Consider the following 21,849-nt stretch of genomic DNA (forward strand, 5'->3'; position numbering starts at 1 on the left):
TCATGTTTCACCCGATGTAACATTCAAACAATTCCAATTGATGTGTGTTAAATGCTGGGAGGACCAATATGGATTTCTAGTCATTGATAAGGATAGAAAAATAGATGAAGGTAGATATCGCAAAGGATTCGATAGTTTTATATACCCATGATCTTGTTTTTGGAACTTATTCGATCACTGAATATTGTAGTGGTCACTTCACCAACGAATTAAGCTTTAATTCAAAAAAAAGGGCATTATGAATACAAAAAAAGATCCTGAAAATAAAAACAATGAAATAAATTTGAAACGTCAACTAGTAGAGACAACAGAAGCTGTCAGGCAGAAATTCAACTCTATCAAGAATGATAATATTGAAAATCGTACGACACTTGAAAGATTGTATGAGCCCATAATGAAACCATTGAATGTTTTATCATCAAACGCTACTTCTAAATCACCAGTGTTATCACCAAATCATGGAACTGTTCAATCTACTTCAAATTATCCCATGAGTACTCCAATAGGAAGAAAACAATCTTTTGGTAGTGTATCATCTGTGAATAGTGACACGAGCACACTTCAAGACGATATGAGAACAACTCTATTCGAAACACCATCATCGTCCCACATCGATTCCTCGGATCCTGACATCTCACCTGTTATGAATGAAAGTGGTGAAGATGTTTTGATGAAACATTTGAATAATATAAAATCTAGAAATCCAGCATATGATGGAACATTTGGCGTACGTATGGATCCAATTACACAAAAGCTGAAAATGGGAAGTCTAGTGGTAAATTTCAAAGATGGAAACATTTCATTTTGGGATGCTAATAAAGTGAAAAAATATGAATGCGCAGGTAGTCCAGAATTGTATGATATGATTTTTTTGAAGAATCCACAAGATGTTGATAATGAAGAAACTCGTCAAGTATATTCCAAAATATTGAAAATAACGAATGCTCCATATAAACAATATCATCTGAAGAATGGTTTTAAAAATACAAATTCTAAAAAATTTCGTGAAGTTATCAAACCTCTATTAGACTCACGACAATATCCAATAAGAAGTAGAAGTAAAATTGGTGGAGCACTCAAACGAGTGAAAATGGAGAAAATATATAATTCTAAACCTGTGAATTATGTGTACTGGAATTCACCGAAAGAGTTAGTTGCTCGCCTACGACTATTGGTAGCTTCAAAGTCAGCCGGACATACCGGACATGATAATGAAATAATTTCAATAATTGAAGAATTACGTGAAGAAGGTATAATATATTAACATATTCACATGTAATGATCACTGTCACATCATCATTCAATGCAGTAACATTATCACCTTTTCTCTTTAATCATATTGAAATAGAATGACTAATGAAATAAGTGATGTCAAACGACAAGTTGTTAATGAATTACATAAACCTGCAAGACGTAATTTTCGTAGAAGAATAACCACCATCAAAGGTTTTGCAGATCTATGGCAAATAGATTTAGCTGAACTGCAACCTTATGCAAAAAGTAATGAAGGATACCGATATATACTTGTAGTGATAGATTGTTACTCCAAATATCTGTGGACTGTAGCAGTTAAAGATAAAACAGGTAGTACAGTAACTAATGCAATGAAACATGTACTGAAAGAAGCCAAATACTCCCCCAAACACATACAAAGCGATCAAGGGAAAGAATTTTTCAATAAAAGCTTCTCATCTCTCATGCGAGAATATAATATCAATCATTATTCAACATTTAGCACAAAGAAGGCAGCTATAGCAGAAAGAGTGATTCGTACAATAAAGGCATGGCTCTACAAGGAATTTTCGATGAGAGGTCACCACAAATGGCTTGATATTCTTCCAATTATAACTAGTAGATATAATAATAAAGTTCATCGTACAATAGGTATGGCACCCATCAATGTTGATTCAACAACAAAATTAAAATTCAAGGGTATCAATGGAATTGGAGGAAGACAAAGTAAACCCAAATTCCAATTAAATGATATTGTACGTATAAGTAAATACAAACATATTTTTGAAAAGTCTTACACTGCGAATTTTACCACGGAGCTATTCAAGATTGTTAAAATTAATAAAACCATCCCAACGACTTATAATCTTGAAGATATGAATGAACAGCCGATTAGAGGATGTTTTTACGAAGAAGAGTTATTACGAACCGAGAATCCTGACGTATATCTGATTGAGAAGGTGTTGAAGAGAAGAAAAAATAAAGTATATGTAAAGTGGTTAGGCCTTCCTAGCGAACAAAATTCTTGGATTGATGAATCAAATATGGTTTAAATGTATATAATAGTGACTTTTATGAATAAAGTAATATTAAAGTTCATTATTGTTTTCATTTCAATTATAAGTATGTGAACTGAAAAATATTGCAGCGGTAAACATTGCCCCAGCCATTCGCAATGTTCTGTGTATACCAAACCAAATTAATTGTATACTCCATTCCCGCTTATATTTTTCAACTCACGATATTGAAAACACATTATCATTCCCAAAACTAATCGCCGTCACTTTGAAATGCAGTATCCAACTCTTTTTGCCAATTATCTCTCACTGATAATGCTGTCTCATAAAGCTTAGTCGACTCCTCAAGCTCAGCCTGAGCTTGCATTCTCGAACGTTGATGGAATTGCTTATCTTTACCAATTTTTGAACGGAGTTCATCAGCATCTTTAGACATTCTAGCCAATTCAACCTTCGCTAATGCAATCTTGGCATCTAATGCTTCAAGAGTTTCATTATTAGCATTAATAGCTCGCTCACTCTTTTCAAGTTCAGCAATAGTCATCTGTGCCTTTACAAGACGGCATTTTGCTTTCCTTTTCATTTCCCCAAACCGATGGAGGGGGCTGAAAGAAGATAGCGGTTCAGCTTTCAAATCACTCTTCATTTCTTTAGGAGTACCTTTTGGCTTCCTCTTCGATCTGTCACTTTTCGTTGCGGGTTTTTTCTGTCGCACAACACTTTTGGATTCTTTCTTTTCTTTAAAGTCAGTGACAATCGATGAAGATGCCTTAGTAACCTTCCTCTTGATTGTTCTAGATTTCTTATCAACACCAAGAGGAAGGGTAGATGAAGAGTGTTTGAGTGATGATAATTGCGAAACGATCGGATTTTCAATAATAATTTGCTCATTTGGTTCTGGCACATCTGCAAAGTTAACGAAGTCGTTAATATCAAAATCATTTATCGAATCTTGACTCGATAAATGTAATACTGGAATATTTTCAAAATCAGTCTGATCGATATCAACAAGTGGTGAACCATCTTCAGCAATCAATAGCGGCATAGAGCTCATGATTATTAAGGTCTGAGGAATGATATGTGATAGCAATAGAATGTGGATAGGAAAGGTGATGATGTTACTGAGACCTCACCATTTATAGAAGAAAATAAACTAGCGCATGCGCTCTTTCATCAACTGGCACATGCGCTCTCTCACTAAACTATTCACGCATGTAACAATCTTTGTCATTTAAGAGGAAAACTTTGTGTTGCATGCATGTATTTTTAAATGTTAGAAAATAATACAAATAAATTCAAAATATATATATATTTATTAATAATAGAGGACAATAACGATAATAAAAAATGAAAAATGTTAATATGTCTCTGTGGATGTGGAACGTTCTTTGACTCTATTCCTCAATAGTTGTTGCTCGTGCGTCAAACACCAACATTGAAAAAAATGGATTCTCCTATTGGGGTAGAGTTGACCAACCTTCTCACACAGATCCCAAGTACTTCTACATGCATTGCATACATGATTCCAACAATTCATGGAATATGTATCACAACGCAAACAACGTTGCAGTGGAGTTGGAACGGCAGCACAGATACCACAAATATTTCTACAGATACCTATATTGTTAAATATTATAGGTTCGGAACACTTCAGACACTGTAACTGTTGTTGACGATAATCCGATTTTGTTCGCTTCGGTGGATGAGAAGGAGGCGATAGTTGAATCCGCAACACGCAATCACTACACATACCAGTACATGGATTGATTGAATCCTTAGGTCTACTTATTTGACAAAAGTAGCACACAATAGCCCCTGCAATCATCATTGGGTAGACACACACTTTTGGTTTTTCATTCCACTCTTTTGGAAACGGCATTTTACTAATTCGATTAGAAATATAAAGAGATGACTTACAGAAACTCTGAATGCTCTCTCCTATACCTACGATCTCTATTTATACAAATCAACATCATGTGGAAGTATAGTGGGATAACTTCTCCTACTATTCCACTCTAAACGAGTCAAGTGGGAGTCGCATCACCTCCTATATAAGTTGACTTGCAAACCTAGAGTTCATTCATTCACTCTCTACAACTGTGAGCAAACAACAACAAGATGAATTCTGCAAAAATAAATGCTGCATTAAATAGAATAGCTGCTGTTGATGAAAACAATTGGATAGACGAATCAGATGATGAGGATGTCAATGTTCCGCTAGAGGAAGTAATAGTTGAAGCAGAAGATGTTGGAGTCGATGAAGATGAGATAGACGAAGTTGAAAACGAGGCCAACCAAAGCGACGAAGATGATGACGTGATGGAGTTTGAGAGGGTCATGGATGAAGAAGGAGATGATGAAGGGATAGAAGCTGACACAACTGAAGGTGATGGTGCTATGAGGATCGGTATGCGAACACTCAATGTCAGTGAGACACTGGAAGATCCCTTGGATTTGTATTGTGCATTGGATGCATACGTATTGATCAGCACAATAGATGGAGAGAACAAAAAACTATGTTGGTGCTGCTTTCGGTTTTATTCGCATAGAAACAATAATGGAGGGTGGTATGCCCATGTCAACACCCACAACACTGTCTCAATTATGGAAATGGGACAGAATTGGTGTGAAGCTTGCGAGAGGCCACTAACAAACTTCACCCGAGTATCTACATGTATTATATGTAATAATGTCCAACCTGTGGCACAATAACCGTGGACCTACTGGTCAAAAAAAAAAACAACAGCCCTTTTCAGGGCTACATTATTCACACAAACAGTAGTTAGTTGTATTAGTATTCATAGATTATGTGACAAATGAATACTTTGATTAATAAAAGTCTAAGTTGGAAATTTGTTAGTCTTTGAATATCTATACATTATATGACAAATAAATTACTACTTTGACTGAAAAGTCGAAATTTGGAATTTGATAGTCATTGAATATCTATGCATATGATGAGTACTACTTTAAATGAAAGTTGAAGTTGGCATTTGTCAATCATTCATATGCATATAATGATGAATACTTTCACATACATATATTTCGTTTGAGATTATAATGTTAACATAATGTTAACAATGGTATGAATCTGTTTCTGTTTGAAAGTATAATGGTAGCTCTGAAAAGAGCTATTTTTTTTATTGTTTCAGTCTTTAATTGTAGCCCTGAAAAGGGCTGTTATTTTTTTATTAATCCATGCAATGATATGGACTAACGCTCCTCATCATCAGAAACAATAATTATGGTATCGTCATCTGAATCAGATGATATACTAATGATATCATCCTCATAGTAGTCATCTGAATCAGATGATATACTCATGATGTCGTCGTCGTCATAATCAGCTGAATCAGATGATATACTAATCACATCATCCGCATTATTATCGTCAACAGCATCTATGTCGTCCTGAATACCTTGTTCCACTCGTTCTGCGAAATCATCAGGAAGATCATAGATTCGCTGCAGAAATTGAGCGAAGGTTGTACTCAAATGATCAGACGTTGAATCTATTTCATGTACTTGGATGGGTCCTGTACTCGACATTGTGGAAGAATGATATAGAACTGGGATTGTTGCTATATTTATATTGGAAGAAATGAAATGGAGGGGGTGAAATGTAGAACAGTGTTTGAGATTCGAAAACATCAAGAATGAAACTCTGAGCGATTATTAGGAGAAATTCTAGTGATTATTATGGAAAAAAAACTAATAAGAGGGAGAGGAAGGGAGGAAGACACTGCCCCAGCCTCGCAGTGCCTCGTGTACACCAACCAAAAAGTGTGTACTCCGTGGAAAGAAAGGAAAGGAAATGATGGACGAGTAGATGATTATATGTCATCATCGGAATTGAGGACATCATCATCGATTAGGATTGGGGATGGCGGAGGACTATCCTCGATGAGGATAGGGGATGGTGGAGGACGTCTAACGTCAAGCTCGTCATCAGCATCATCACCAGAGTCGTCGTCGTCATCATCGTCGTCGTCGCTACTCATTGGGACAATGTCATCATAAGCAGGGTCCCACCATCCGTCAGGATCTGGATATTCCGAGTCATCCAAGTGTCCTTCGTCACTGCCAGTGACATGCTGAACTTGCATCCTGATGTCGTGATCCCGGTATTCGTATGGCGGACTGTGGGGTTCCGTGGTGGAAGAGACAACCTGTACCTGGCTGTTATCCCAGTAATTGAAGTTGTACCCCTGATCCGGGCAGCTATAGGGTTCGGAGGTTGAATCGGGTTCCATCTCGATGCTAGCTGATCAACTGAATGTTTCATCAGATGATTTCTACTTTTATACTTTCGAGAGGGAGTGGGAGAGGAGTGGAACATTGAGTAGGGGTAAATTGTAGTGTGACATAAGACATATTCAATGAGTAGGGGTAAATTGCAAAGTGACATAAGACATATTCAATGAAAGAGATACTTGAATGGATAAAATACAAATGAAATATACTTGTCGATTTCACTATGAAACATGTCTATTTTTTTATTTTTTAAATTTTCTTCACATGAAATTATTTACAAGTGATTAGAGAACACAAAAATTGATGTGAGGTATTTGTCTAGAAGAACTTGGAATTGAAATAAAAAAATAATAATGATAATAAGAGGAAGTGAAGAAAAATGCTCCAACCATCGCATTGTTCAATGTGTACCAAACCAAAAAACAGTGTACACCCTTTATTTCACTTCCTTTTCCTTTATTCAATATAAACTTAACAAATATAAACTTAAAACTACCATAATTAAATACTCCTAACTAACCTAAAACTAATCTTACATTTACACTTCATCTACAAAAAGAGTGTCCATAACTGTCACTACTTTTTTGTACAGCTCTATCGAAGAGGTCTTTGCTTTACACCTTTCCTGCAGAGATGCATAATTCCGATCTATTTCGGCCATTTCCTTTTGGAGTTCCCTCCGTCGGTTATCCATTTCAGCCATTTGTCGCTTCATGGTAACCAACTCGGCCTCGCTAGATCGGGCAGCTCGTTCTGCTTTCTTGCATCTCTGCAGAAAAACACTCATCTTTTCACTAACCTCTCCGATAGGCTGTGGCACCAACACCTCAGGATCCGCCGGTGTCGCTGGCAGCGGTGGTAGTCGCGTCACCAACGGCGACAATATCACCAACTCCGGAGAAGGACTCCTCGGAATTTCCACTGCTGCTGGTGCTGCTGCTGGTGTGGAGGCCCTCTTACGAGAGGTCGAAAAACTACCTGCATAAGGATTAGTCCTATTGCAAGTAGCTCGGTACTTTGAAATAGGACCAACCTTTGCTGCAGGTCGTTGGCAAACCTTCTTCACAGCCCTGACTTCCTCCTCCTCCTCGAATAAGTCAGGGCTAGAAGATCTGCACCTAACTCGCGAACGCGAAGTGGTTGGCTGGTCAACCGTCACCGCTCTCGAAGATGCTGCCTCCTCCTGGTCAGCGGACACCGGCAGAATAGACGCCACAGCATTATTCACCTCCTGTGTATTGGTTGCCATTCTGAAAAAGAAGAAATAATACAAAGTTAGTTGATATAAAAAATAACATTCCTAATTTACTTACTCAAATATCAAGTTGGTCGTTGGAACGTACTGCCTTGTTGTGGAGTGGACTGCTCTCGATGAGATGACTTCTCGAACTGAATGTTGTGGAGTGCTCTCCGGAGGGTATCGACTTCGATGCGTGAGCGGTGGGAAAATGGTGGGAGCGCACATGCGCGATGAGGGTAGGGGTGTACATGCGCAAATGTTGGGAGTCGGGGGGGCGGGGCTTCGGGGAGGGGAGGGGCGGGGCTTCGGAAAGGGGGCGGGGCTTCGGAAAGGGGCGGGGTATCCGAAAAGTTGGTGGCGACGGGGGGGGGGGGGGGGGGGGGGGGGGGGGGGGGGGGGGGGGGGGGGGGGGGGGGGGGGCGTGGCCCTAACGGGCCCCGCCCACTGCCTGGGCTCCGCCCAGGTGGGTGGGGCCTCCGGCCCCAGGTAGGCGGGACATCTGGAGAGACATCTACGCCCTCTTCGCGCGCGCGTTCGTAACATAATATGCAACCGAACACCTAACCTAACGTATTAACGTATTAACGTAACCTAACCTAGTACGCTAACCTACCGCTATGCAACCGAACACCTAACCTATCGTATGTATTAACGTAACCTAACCTAGTACGCTAACCTACCGCTATGCAACCGAACACCTAACCTAACCTAACCTAACCTAACCTAACCTAACCTAACCTAACCTAACCTAACCTAACCTACAGTAACTATTAACCTAACCTAACGAGGGAATACTAACCTAACACCTAACCTAACGTAAGTATGCAGCTAACCTAACGTAGCTATTAACCTAACCTAACGAGGGAATACATTCACCATGTTGGTTCCATTAATACATCATCAGTTGGTTTTGGTTTTGGTTGTATTATTCTATGATTTGGATTAATGTTCAGTCCTGGATATCCCAGTCCACCTGATGATGATGGCCTGACTTTATAGTTTCTCTCCAAAACTTCTTTATGGTTTTTCTCCAATACTTCAACTCTCTGTTCCAGTACATCATACTTTTTCATTGTAGTCCCTGTTATGTTTGACATAGCATCAAATTTTTTATTTGTAGACGCTGTTATGTCAGACATTTTTATGTCTACATCACTTGTAAGTTTGTCAAATTTACGAGTGAAAGTTATCCGAGCCTCTGCAATTTTATCGTTAAATGCTTGCCGGGCGTCCCGAGCAATATTGCCTATTGTGGATTGTATTGCAGCTTGTAGGGCTAGAAGTATAACTTCCTTTGCTCCATTAATTTCCCCCTCAAGATATGATACAGTTACACAATCACTCTTGTCAATTGGTTCACTTGTATTTTTCAATATTTTCCTTTGCATGTCATAATGACCATCTTTTGTTAATTTAAAACCATTCCCAGGAGGACCTCGAATGACATTACCACCCCATTTTCTTTTTCTACCAAACTTATCGATTGTTTTAGACATTGTGCACTCTACGATGATTCTCTTCAAACTGATATTTCTGTCATTTACATTATACTATATATTGCAGTAATTGATTAGGGAAATAGAAATAATACAAATAAAATTTTAATCATTTTATATTCATTACAGTAATACATATACATACATACATAATACATTAATATCACATTACTTCTATCATATATTATTAATTATAAATGGCTACATAAATATCAATATTGAATTTTCCGGTTTTGAAGATATTGAATGATATTTCAATCATTGATCTCGGCAGATAATAAATTAATCAATTGATCCAATGGAGTCTCCTGAGATTGTGATTGTTGAATAATATTACTTATCCAACGAATGTTCTCATTTGGATCGTTTTCATAAAATTCAATATCATTATGACCCCAAGGAAGAGTGTGGGTAGTATTCGGAATGATAAATCGTTTATCATCGTGATATGATAATGCAACTTTATTTTTTAATTCAGTATACATATCATGTAACACGCTTCTAAATGAATTCATCTTTCTGAATATCATACCACCTTGTTCGACGATTTTTTGATAATCTTCGCATGTCAATTCATTCTTTATTACAGATCGTTTAACCCCTTTGGCTTTCTTAAATTCACCATCAACAGATTTCACATAATATGCTTTAGCACCTGTACCATAAAAACTCATGATTGGATCATTTGGAAATTCATCTTTGAAGTTACCCAAGACTGAACTTGTTACTGGAATATTGAATTGGTTAACTATACTGTAATTGGATGTATCAAATCTACTTATGTTAGTTTTTATGAATTCATAAAAATTTTCTGTGTTTACTTTAAGAATGAGCGAGTCGGTATCTGTGTAAAGTAAAGAGACATTTTCATCAAAGTGTTGTTTGATGCATCCATAGAAAAAGTCATACATGACTGTTTTAGATAATTCTAATATGGAAAATCCCAAATATAATGGTTTATCGTAATGAACCTTCACTCTACCCAATTGAATGGCAACGAAATTATCAGTGAAAATTGAACAATTTTTGAAATTTGGTTTGGCTATGAGAGTGCTGGCACCTATATTTTTCTTTATATTTTCCCAATGTGTAACGAGTCTAACATCAATTCGATTATCTACATTCTCCATTGTCTTTCCATACACCGCATTATTCATTAGTTTATAGAAATCTTTAACAGATTTGTTGTTAGACCTATTACGCATTTCAGTATTAAGATCTATATAGGGTTTCATCCAGCATGATTGTTTGAATTTCAATACTCTATGTGTATTCATTACAATCAATCCATTTTTGACAGCTTGCTGTAGATTCCTATAATGAACAATATATTTTCTTTTATCATTCAAATTTGGAATTAATTTGGGAATTTTCGATTGTGTACGAGGTGGTATTATTTTTTCGACTAAAAATGGAAGGTCAGAATGTTTATCATGCAACTCTTGTGGATAATGAATGTCCACTTCAAATACATACCCATACGGACTATCAGTACTCACATCCATCACATCGAGATTAAGAATTTCATTTGGTGTCAACCATGTAAATTCACTTGTTGGTAGAGGTTGTGACATACTGTGACCGTATAGATTTGTTGCATCTAAATATGTAATGAATGTGGAAGGTTCGTTGGGATTATAATTGGGTAAAAATCTATTATTTGCTATATGTTTCCTCTCGCTACATTGACTAATTCCACCTCGTATACCTTTTTGAAAAAAGTGAATCATATCAATGTCAGTTAGTAATTCCAATTCAACATTAGTGAACTTCAACATGGCATCCCATGATAATCCAGGTGCAGTGTAATATTGTGCCGGATCTAAGTTATATATCTCTAAACTTGTGGTGCGGAAGTTTTCAAAAATATCACATAGTAGCAATACATCCGACTTCAAATACAAATCAGAGTATTCCCCCAAATTCTGACACTCGAATAAATTCCAAACTTTTCTAGCCCTATCATAATCAGTTTCCGATATATGTTCACAATTGAGTGTGTCATAAAACTGATTTTTTGTCGGAAGTAATGGATAATTCAATTTGTCAATGTCATCAACAAAACTATATGGAAATACACCTTTCTGTCTCATCAAATTGAATTTCTCAATTTGTGGGAAATGTTTGTGCATCTCCAAACATTGATCGGAGGTCAAGTTTGCACCCAACTTCTCCAACGAATTAGTCATAAATTTATAACTATCGATAAATCTCATTTTGAGATAATTCTTCCTAACCACACCATCTTTATCGGTATAGCTGTGTGTAAAGAGATGCTTCGTGAAAGATATATATTTCTCTTTAGTTTGCGGGATAACATCAACTTTCTCTTTATTCCTATACAATTCTTTTATGAATAAATGACAATCATAACCACTTAAATTATGAAAAATGATAGGTATGAAGTTTGGTATTTTGAAATTTAAATTACATTTCGAGTGAGCGGCATGTGATCTTTTCTTTCCTGTGACATGACAATGATCTCTTACTTTGACGTCACCATCAGTAAATGCTTTATTACATATACCACAAGTTCTGGCTGCAACAAACTGTTCTTCTTCTTCGACAGTTTGTGTATCCATTGGTTTAGGGTTTCTGAGATGATTTTCATGTATCTCTTTCAAATCATCTTCAATGCTACTCACAAATTTCTGAGCTGCATCTACACCCCTATATGTAACAAATTTTGTCAAATCATCATTATATGAACACTTTATCAAATAAGCAAATGAATATGGGGCATGTTTGAATGTTTTAATCGTGTATGAACTTCCAGGATTTGGCTCATTCACATGAATCGGTTTAAGCACTGATTCAAAATCAGCATACACTACAAATGGCACCCTCATTTGCCTCTCAAAGTTTTCAAACATTAGTTTATTTTCCGCAACCATTCTACCATATTTATTGATCTTTAAATTAGTAGTTGGTGTTGTGGTACTAATGTGATTACAATCATACATATTATGACGTAAAAGCAATCTCTCATCAGAAAAATATATCAAACATCCGTCACAAAAATATTTTTTCTGTCTATGAGCTGATAGTTGATTAGAAACTAATCTTGAAAGATCTTTGATCCAACAATAGTGACCATTACCGGAGTCATCAGTTATAAACAACAAATTGACATGTCTCCGGAGTCTTCTCTGTGAGTATCGCAATGGACCAATCACTTCATACTTCATTTTACCCTTCTCAAATGTACTCTCTAAACCGTAAACATTAATTGAAATATCATTCCTATCTTCGAATATTTCGATACTCTTATTATTAACTTTAACCGGAAAATCCATACCTGTGACATCTAAAACAGTGGAAAAATGTGGATATGACGTAAGTTCGGACACTCGACTATCTGCAGGATATAATGCTGATGTTATAGCCCAAGCAAAACAATATTGATCTTCATTACGAACATTCACAACAGCTTTCTTCCATTGAATACATTGAGGCAGCTTCACATATGAACGTCCTTCCAGTGGACTGTATTTATTAATGTTGACCTCGAGAAACAATATTTTTTCACAAGTCCAACCTGAATTATAAAAAAAAAAAAATATTACTATTCAATCTTATTGAAATTTTTAAAAAATAAATACCTGAGTCACGATCCTGGAACTCAGTCGTTTGTGCCACAATTACATCACGGAATCCATCAAAAACAGCATTCAAATCTGAAGATTGGTCCACTATTTTATTTTGGGAATTAAATGACTTCGTGTCCCTCGAATCATCAGTCTGAAGAATATAATTCCCAAAAACTTCCATATTCACCTTGATGCTTTTATGGATCCTGATGGCTGATTCCAGTAATTCAATGACCTTCTGCCTAATCTTATTGAAAAATGAAATGTAGTCACTGGTTACAATCGAACTCTCCACCCTGTATGTAGCAATGCGGCAATTGAATGCATTCGTTATAATTTGAACACCGTCAGACAATTGAACACATGCATTATTTTTATGACTCATGGTTCTTCGGTGAGAATTCACTTGGCTCATAGGAATTGTCACATTACAACAATTGCACGTATACATAGGTGTTGCATTATCCACTCTCACCCGTTTCACTGCAGGCCCTCCTTGGCAACTCTGGAGCTGATGCCGACGAAGATTATCACTACGAGTGAAAGATTTACCACAGTCACAGGAATACATTTTATATAATAGTTCTCACTAACTCACTTGATGTAAACTGACATAGCCAACACTCGTACGCTTCTTAAATACACTCTGATAGGACCCGTCAAGACGTCATAGCCAACCCCACTTCTCAACTACATGCGCCAAGATTACCTCCCAACTGAATGCGATAACAGATGTCGATATACGAGCAAGCAGTGGTCGTTGCGGTCTCGGAGAGGGTAGACGCTAGGCAAACAGTCCTCGGCTGCCGTTGTGTCACCATCGATAGCGGGGCTAGAGCGAACCTTCATCGCTTCAGGAGAGGTGAGGGCAGACCGATGAATACGCATTACTCTGCCACACGTCGTGGAGTGAACATGTCGCTCTCTAGCCGTTGAACGGTTATTGCTGTGACGTCACTCCACTACTAACTTGGTGCCCTAACACCGATGGAGCATTTATTACTTGGAGGATCTTCGAAGTATGCAGACGTATGTTTGTACATAGACAAACAAGCACATGATGAAACCCTGTACCGTGCATTCTCCTACACACACACATAAACACACAAAATCTCATATGAAAAAAAAATCTGAACGATCCATGCACCAGACACTTCAAGGTCACAACGCCTTGACTTCACTGCACAACAAAAAAAACTTCACCAAACAACAACCAATAAAAAAAGCAATTAATACGTCATAGTGGTGGGGGGAGGCCGAGAATCAGCTGTAAACAACTACTCTTCCTCAAGCGTGAACCTTGAGTTTAGTTAGGAATCTTCTGTAACTATTGTATTGTACTACAAATGGTATATGAAATGTTGTCAGTTTTCTCAATGACAGCGCTCTCTACACTCCTTACTGCACGTATCCCACATTTGTCGTTTTAAATATTACGAGTATTTTAAAAGCTATTGCAAGCTGTATCGATTTGGGACTGTATACGTCACTTTTGTTAGGACTAGGATACGCTACGTATCCTAGTCAGTTCAAATGTTAGTTCAATCGTCAATTATTCAAATCAAATAAATAAAAAAACATCCTTGAAAGTAGCCCAAATGAATTTCCACATAAATTTGCATGAGCAACGGGAACAGTTCTCAACAGTTCAGTCTCGAGAGCAAGAAAGCTTCGGGACGGTTCAAGACAGTTTAGGATCATTTCGCAGTCGACTATGAGCATAGTCGCTAGTGCTCGACCATGTAGGAACCATGCAAGAACTCGAAGAAGAGGTTTAACTTCATTGAGAAAGTGTATTGAAAGCAATAAAGACAAAACTTAAGTGTCGGATTGATCAGTTGTATATAAATTGACTTGCTTTTTGTTTGAAGGTGGTTGACAATGTTTCATGGCGAATTTCATTAGTTCGGACTTTCATTGTCTCTAATATATAAAAATGGATGTTTGTTGGTTGGTTGGTAAGTGATTAACTTCTACATCGCTCAACCGATCGTGATGAAACTTGACATGTATAAGTAATTTTTCATAGAGAAGGTTTCAAGGCTATCAATTTTTCTGTAACTCGCCACTAGATGGTACTGCAGAACAATTTTTTGTTCTATAACGCTGCGCACGCCTAAGATATAAAATTATCTGAAATCCCTGAAGGAATCAATTAAAACAAAAAACTGCTAAAAAATATAGTAATTATATTTGACAAAAAACCCTGAACTGGAATTACAATATAATAAAAAACAATTAAAAATTGACTAAATCAAAATTAAAAGATATCAAGCCAAGTTACCACATATATGTTTAATTTTCATTGAATAATTTTTGTTTGTATTTTGTAAATTTTTTGAATAATTTCATTTCGTATTAGACGATGGAAGGAAGTCCGAACTTATGAAATTCACGACTTGTTTTTTGTCAAAAACTTATTGGCCAAACGGAGAGAACCTTTTCCAAAAGAATAGAAGATAAGAGGTTTTCGAATGTGAAGGCCGATTCCATATTTCTAAATCATGAGTTCAACAATGACAATGACGTACCAATTTTTTGGAATGTTCGGAAATTAATAGATTCAAAAATTCGGGAAATCTACTAAATAACCAAATAGAATTGAATTATTTACCTCTGTTGAATTTGTTTCCTAATGTGAAAATTGTTAATTAGTTAAATGTCAATTCAGTTAATGGGTTGGAAAAAACTCTTTCATGATGTTCAAATTATTAATTATTGCTTACCCAAACTCAGGTTGAATTAATAGTCATTGAGTAAATAGAAGGTCATATGATTCAAATTGTTATATATAATGAAAAAGCAGTATTCAGGTAGAAATCAGTCAGTATGAACACGCCTGAAAGAGCTATTAGTTAGCGAAACACGTACGTGTTGCAGTTTTGTAAACTGATCATTGAAAATTCGCGATAAAGTTTTACTTGAATAAGTATTGGATTTTTATCAAGTATTGTGCAATTCCATTACATACATTTCACGAACGTACTGAGGACGTCCATTAACGCGGATTCTGGAAATACCATGTCCGTCTAGTACGTCCTTAGTCCTCAGTATGTCCAAAGGACGTCCTTTCGTCATGTGGAAAAAGGAGTATTATATCAAAAGTTCTGAATCCTCAAAACCATCGTAGTCATAAACTTCGAAAATTCAAGCGCCTTAGCTCTGGGCGCATACATTATATGAATTGTATTCGCTGTGTACAAATTGTGAGCCTCGTCAATGGCAGAGAGTCGCAGATGCAGTGATGGATGTAAAATACGCATACACTAGACATTTTACTCAAATGTAGCTATGTAAAAAATAAGTAAGAAACCATCCTGTCTACCACCGCCCAACGTACCCTTAAGGAATGTGACGTAACGTGTGCACAGCCCCTAACGAATTCTAAAAAGTCTCGTATGGCGCGTCTTATTCCATTCTGACCGTTATAATTGTTCATTTGAGAAAGCCATTCATCACAGAAGTCATCTGAGCTCGAAGGGAGTAAAATTCGAGCAGCGTCCGGGCGGGTGCGGGCACAGGGAGGGTCGGAAAATGCGGATATCGTCTGCGAGAAAATTGGGTGGCGCGTTTATTGGAAATCTTTCAACTGTCCGAGTCAGTGAAAAGGTGAGAGGAGGACGTCGGAAAGGGAGCGTTCATGGAATTGCATTTCCAGCGACCGCCTCGAAATGAAAGAAAAAAGACGGATATATAGGATATCGCAGTAATGTAATACCTAAGTTCTAACCAATTTCATTTTCAATTTACTACAGAAATAATATTATTTTCATCAATGGGAGTGTGGTGGATAGGGACGTTTATCGCCGAAGGAAAATTGATTTTAAATTTCCGGTTGGTTATTGAGATTGGATTGATATGACGGGGTATTGAGCCACTGGCGTACGTGAGTCATTGGTAATTAATATACGAGGTGTTTCTGAAATTATGGTAATTCAGTACACAGTGTTATTGAGTAACAATAATGATAATAACAATAAATATTAAGAGTGAGGCGGATATTATTCGAAAAGAGAAAGAAAAACGGATGAAATGTGAAGATCTCTTCAAGCTCCGCAGACACTATGCAGATCACTCTGTTAAAATGATTGTTCTGATTGTTAGTGTTCTTGGTAGATTGATGCCCTTTCTACTCTAAAACCTCGTGGTCTTGCCACAGTAGCGTAGAAATCTTTACCGAACAGATGCAGATGGTTGTCATCTTTGATTCAGTGCTTCTACGCCCAGAGCTAAGGCGCTTTGGACATACTGAGGACCAAGGACGTAGAAGAGACGTACAGATTACGGTTGACCTAGGTATATTTCATGGACGTACATGATATTTCCAGAATCCGCGTGAATGGACGTCCTCAGTACGTTCGTAAAATGTATGTAATGGAATTGTACGCTACTTGATGAAAATCCAATACTTATTCAAGTAAAACTTTATCGCGAATTTTCAATGATCAGTTTATGATCAGTTCATACTAACTGATTTCTACCTGAATACTTTATATTATATAACAATTTGAATCATATGACCTCTTAACTACTTAATTTCAATAATTCAACCTGAGTTTGGGTATGCAATAAATAAAAATTTTAACTTCATGAATAAATTTTTTCCAACCCATTAGATTGAGATGTAATGAACTAACAATTTTCACGTTAGGAAACAAATTCATCAGAGGAAAATAAATCAAGTTTATTTGGTTATTTAGTAGATTTCCCGAATTCCAAACATTTAAAAAGGTTGATACGTCATAGTCATTGTTGAACTCATGATTTACAAAAATGGATTTGGCCGACACATTCGAAAACCTTCTCCTATGCTCTTCCATTCTTTAGAAAAGGTTCTCTCCGTTTGGTCAATATGAAGTTTTTGACAAAAAGCAAGTCGTGAATTCTATAAGTTCGGACTTCCATCGTCTAATATGATATGATGGATCTAATGATCACTCATCAACAGTGTGGGTACCTAGTGATTATTGTTTGGTCATGCTAATTCATACTTTTAATTCTTCGATAATTACAATGTTACCAATTGTGCTCATTTGATCATTTCCTGAAAACTTTGGTGATAAGAGTGAAAAATATCTACGGGGAATGCTTCCAACAGGACATGGAAGAAATGAAGAGATTATACTCTGAACCGTGAAATGAAGGGTGGTTACTGATTACTCTTGGTCACTTCAGAGAGAAAAACAAAATTCATCATATCAAAGAAGAAGCTCTGAAAGAAATTACAAAAACAGGAGGAAGCTAAAATACAAAATATTAAACGTCCGGTATTCAGTAAACTAACATTTTATAATTTGTTTTGGTCAATTGTTTTGTTTCATTTGAATATATATTTAATTTCAAATTGTAATAAGACGTATTAGGAATCACACGTTAAAAGGAAAGACCTCGTTAGTCTTTAGCTCGCACAAGTTTCGACTTCTGAGGGTTGTAGTTCATAGAGGTGCGACAGCTGATTGACGGAAAAACATATTTCAAACATATTTATGGGTTATGAAAAAAACTATGATGATTTCATCAGAGCTCAAAAATATACATGATTGAGTTGAATTCGTTCGAAAAGTATTTTCAAATATTTTTGTTGGCCCTTATTATTTTAAAATTCATCAATTTTTTTCTTCTGTCACTGAATAATCCTTTAATTTCTTTTGAAATACATCCATTTCCTTTGCACAGTCATACACAATACTCTGCTTCTATATAAGGATATTGAGTGTACGATATCTTTATTGATAATGTTGAAAAAAATTGGCTCAATACAGCAGTTGATTTTGATTTTCCCCGGGTCGAGACCGAGTCGGACATCAAAACAATTCATCAAGGTCTGACAAAATAGTATTTTCAACTGAAATGACTCTATCTGTGTAACATTTGCCTACAACTATGGTATTTACTATGGAACGGTGTTGTATTTATATTATACCAAACGAGAAGAGAAAACATTAGTGAATAAAATATCAAGATTCACCCTTGACTCTACTACTCTGTCAAAATATTTGTTTCGATTATGAATGTCCTTGATGGTATAATATTCTTCTTGCTCTCACATCAAAGCCCAGAGATAACTTCACCTATATTTTTTGAAAACAAAATGATTTCCTAATGTAAACATAAAATTTTTTAACACCAAAGTTGCTGTTCACGAATGCCGTTCACTATTTTCCTCTTCGAGCTGATGAAAGCAAATACATTTATTCGTACAGTTCTCTTTGACCAAGAACGTAATGCAATATCTGTTATCTAGGTTTTGATGTGAAACATCTATAGCCGCACGTAAAGCCGATTGCTGGCGACGCATGCCGTGGCAACGGGACGCCATGCATAAGCGACTGTGCGATTATATTCCCACTAGTTCAGCGTTACGCTACCTCTCTCATCACACTGAGTTCGGATACCTTTAGTGTATAGAGGTATGTTTACTACTGTGTATCACTAAATAAATATTTTTTTCGATAATTAAAATAAAATAATAATAATAATAACAATAATAAAGGTCTTTTAATAATTTTCAGTTATATTCATACATGTGAACTATAAAAAGTAAATGGACGAGATTCAGTATGGCAATCAGCACCGGAAAGTACAGACTGACATCTGTTCTTCCCCCTAACCCAAAACAGACTACTAAATAGTAAATCAGAACAAACACAAAAAAAACATTGATTACTTTCAAATGCACCTATGTTACAAGGAATATAAACATTTACATCACTAAATTAATAAATCTCAGTTCAAATTGAAGATAAAGATTAGTCAAAGAAACATACATTATTTTTTTAAAGCATTGTAAGTGGTATATTAATAATTCTCAGATCGAAATAATTAATAATTCTCAGATCGTACTGTAGATGAAGAGTGGGAAAAATGAACAGAATTTCAAAAATGAAAATAGAACTTACTATATATCGGGAAATCTGATGATACGCGTCCGGAAAGTCGACAACGAGAGTTCTTCAACTCTTGTGGTATTTTATTCATACATTTGGTGATGTGATAGGAAAATGAACGTCTGTAAAATTCTGTGTGAAAAATAATAATATTATGTACATCAGAGCGAAATGTTATCTTATTGTACAAATAGGGGGGGTTTCCGTATTTCAAAACTTTGTAAAAGAAGCAGGCAGAATGAAGGAAACTTCGATCACTCATATCAAGCCATTGGTTTGTTTTGAATGTGTATGAAATCCTATCGTATTTTTTGATACCTCAAGCAACTATTTTGAAGCTTTTGAATTAGTTTAATATCAATGAAGTTTAACAAGGAGCCTAAATAACATCGTAGTAATTCAACCTGGAAAACACTAAAGAGTTATATAGTGAACTTTTAATTCTTTCATTAAATAACTGTATCTATATTTTGATAAATCAGTTTGAGATAACAGAATGCTTTTTGTATACTTGTACTGATATGATAAAAAAAAACTCATATCTTCGTCAATCCACAAACCCAGATTCTTAACTTCATTAGAAAGTGTTAAAGGCTCCCCTCCAATCTGAATGCTAGCAAAGTGGTTTGCAGTAAATTCTTTTCTTGCACATTCTTTCTACCAAAAACGATTGCAACAGTTTTATTTGAATACAGTTTTAGGCAATGATTATTAGAAAATTGCTCAAGATTATATAGATCAAAATTCAAAGCACTAATAGCCTGAGAGTATTCTTCAGGTTTGAATTACAAATATAATTGTGTATCATCAGCATAATAGCGCTGCGTGCATGATAGGAAGGACTTAGGAAAATTGCAAGTATATAGACTGAAGAGTAGGGGCCTCAGTACTGACCCTTTTGGTACTCCTTTATCGATTTTTAAAAATTTAAAAACTTTTCCACCATATAGTACTGCCTCAGTTTTATCGCTTAAATAGCAGGATAGAAGTTTGGTAGCTTTTCTGCTGATCCCTACAAATTTAAAAATGACTTGTAATATTCTGTGATTGAGAGTATCAAATGCCTTAGAATAATCTAGTAATATCAAAACAGATACTTTTCCTTTATCAGTAGCATCAATTCAGTAATTAACAGAAGAGAAGTGCAGCTATGACCTGTTCTAAAACCAGATTGGTTATTTTGAATAATATCGTTTTTCGATAAATGTTTTCGAATTTGATTTTCGCTGACAGAATTTTTGATTAAGTGGGAAGTATACTAATAGGTCTGATATCATTCAAGCTGGTAGGATTAGAATACTTGGGCAGAGGTATAATGTGAGCTTGTTTCCACGCTTTTGGAAAAACAGATTTTTTGACAGTGATATTTTAGAAAGTGAAAGTGTATAGCCTTCTGCAAGTATCGGAAAGTTGATTATATTTTTATATTTTTTAATTAAAGTGTGCATTTTTATATGCCTTAATCCCTCGTATAGTTGTCTGTCCCAAGAGTCGGCAAATGCAAAATCTACTCTCTTGGTAGATTGAAATTCACTCCATTTTCATATAATATCTTTTAATTGGTAATTAATTGATTTTAACTTCATTCTTATGGAAAATAATGCACTAAAACACTTGCTTGGAGAATAAATTTCATAAAGACTGACCAGATTGTATTTCAAAATCAGCTGATAACGAATAGCGCACGAATGTTTTTTTTATTTGTTATCGACAGGAGCATCAAAAAATCAATTAATTATTTAATTTTCTAATGATGATGAAGTTTTAATAAAGAAATGTATCATTGCTGTTCATAATTTGAGATCTTTAGGAATATATTACAATAACTAGATAACATTCTTTGGGTTACTAGTATTTTAAAGCCACATTAAAAATATACTGCACTCCACTTTGAGATATAATTGACTTCTACCACAGGTTCACATTAAAATTGTTTCATATATATTTCAATAACATCTCAGTGTCCAACAATCTGTTATAAATAATACTCTCACCTTCAAAATTTCACCAACGACTAACTTTGTTTGAATTAAAATAATACATTCGTAGAGAAACACAAGTTCGATAAAAAAACTATGTTTATATTTAAGAAACTCTCATCATTTGATAATGAGATGGCGCTACCAGTCTTGA

The 21,849-nt window shown here is 35.9% G+C and overlaps 2 protein-coding genes across 5 annotated transcripts in view; one reads left to right on the forward strand and one right to left on the reverse strand.

Annotated features, from left to right (window-relative positions):
• Nucleotides 1-21,849, forward strand: part of LOC111503178 (LIM domain only protein 3) — a 458,150-nt gene that overhangs the window by 73,516 nt on the left and 362,785 nt on the right. The window lies entirely within an intron of this gene.
• On the reverse strand, nucleotides 6,875-14,109 carry LOC141480080 (uncharacterized). Its single transcript, XM_074169838.1, has 2 exons — nucleotides 7,817-14,109; nucleotides 6,875-7,753 (listed from the first exon to the last, which is right to left on the reverse strand). The coding sequence occupies exons 1-2, from the start codon at nucleotides 8,284-8,286 to the stop codon at nucleotides 7,042-7,044; spliced, it is 1,182 nt and encodes a 393-aa protein (XP_074025939.1). The 5' UTR covers nucleotides 8,287-14,109; the 3' UTR covers nucleotides 6,875-7,041.

Source organism: Leptinotarsa decemlineata, unplaced genomic scaffold, assembly GCF_025532065.1.
Source record: "Leptinotarsa decemlineata unplaced genomic scaffold, Ldec_3_MD MMD2_P_RNA_scaffold_6, whole genome shotgun sequence".
NCBI lineage: Eukaryota > Metazoa > Arthropoda > Insecta > Coleoptera > Chrysomelidae > Leptinotarsa > Leptinotarsa decemlineata.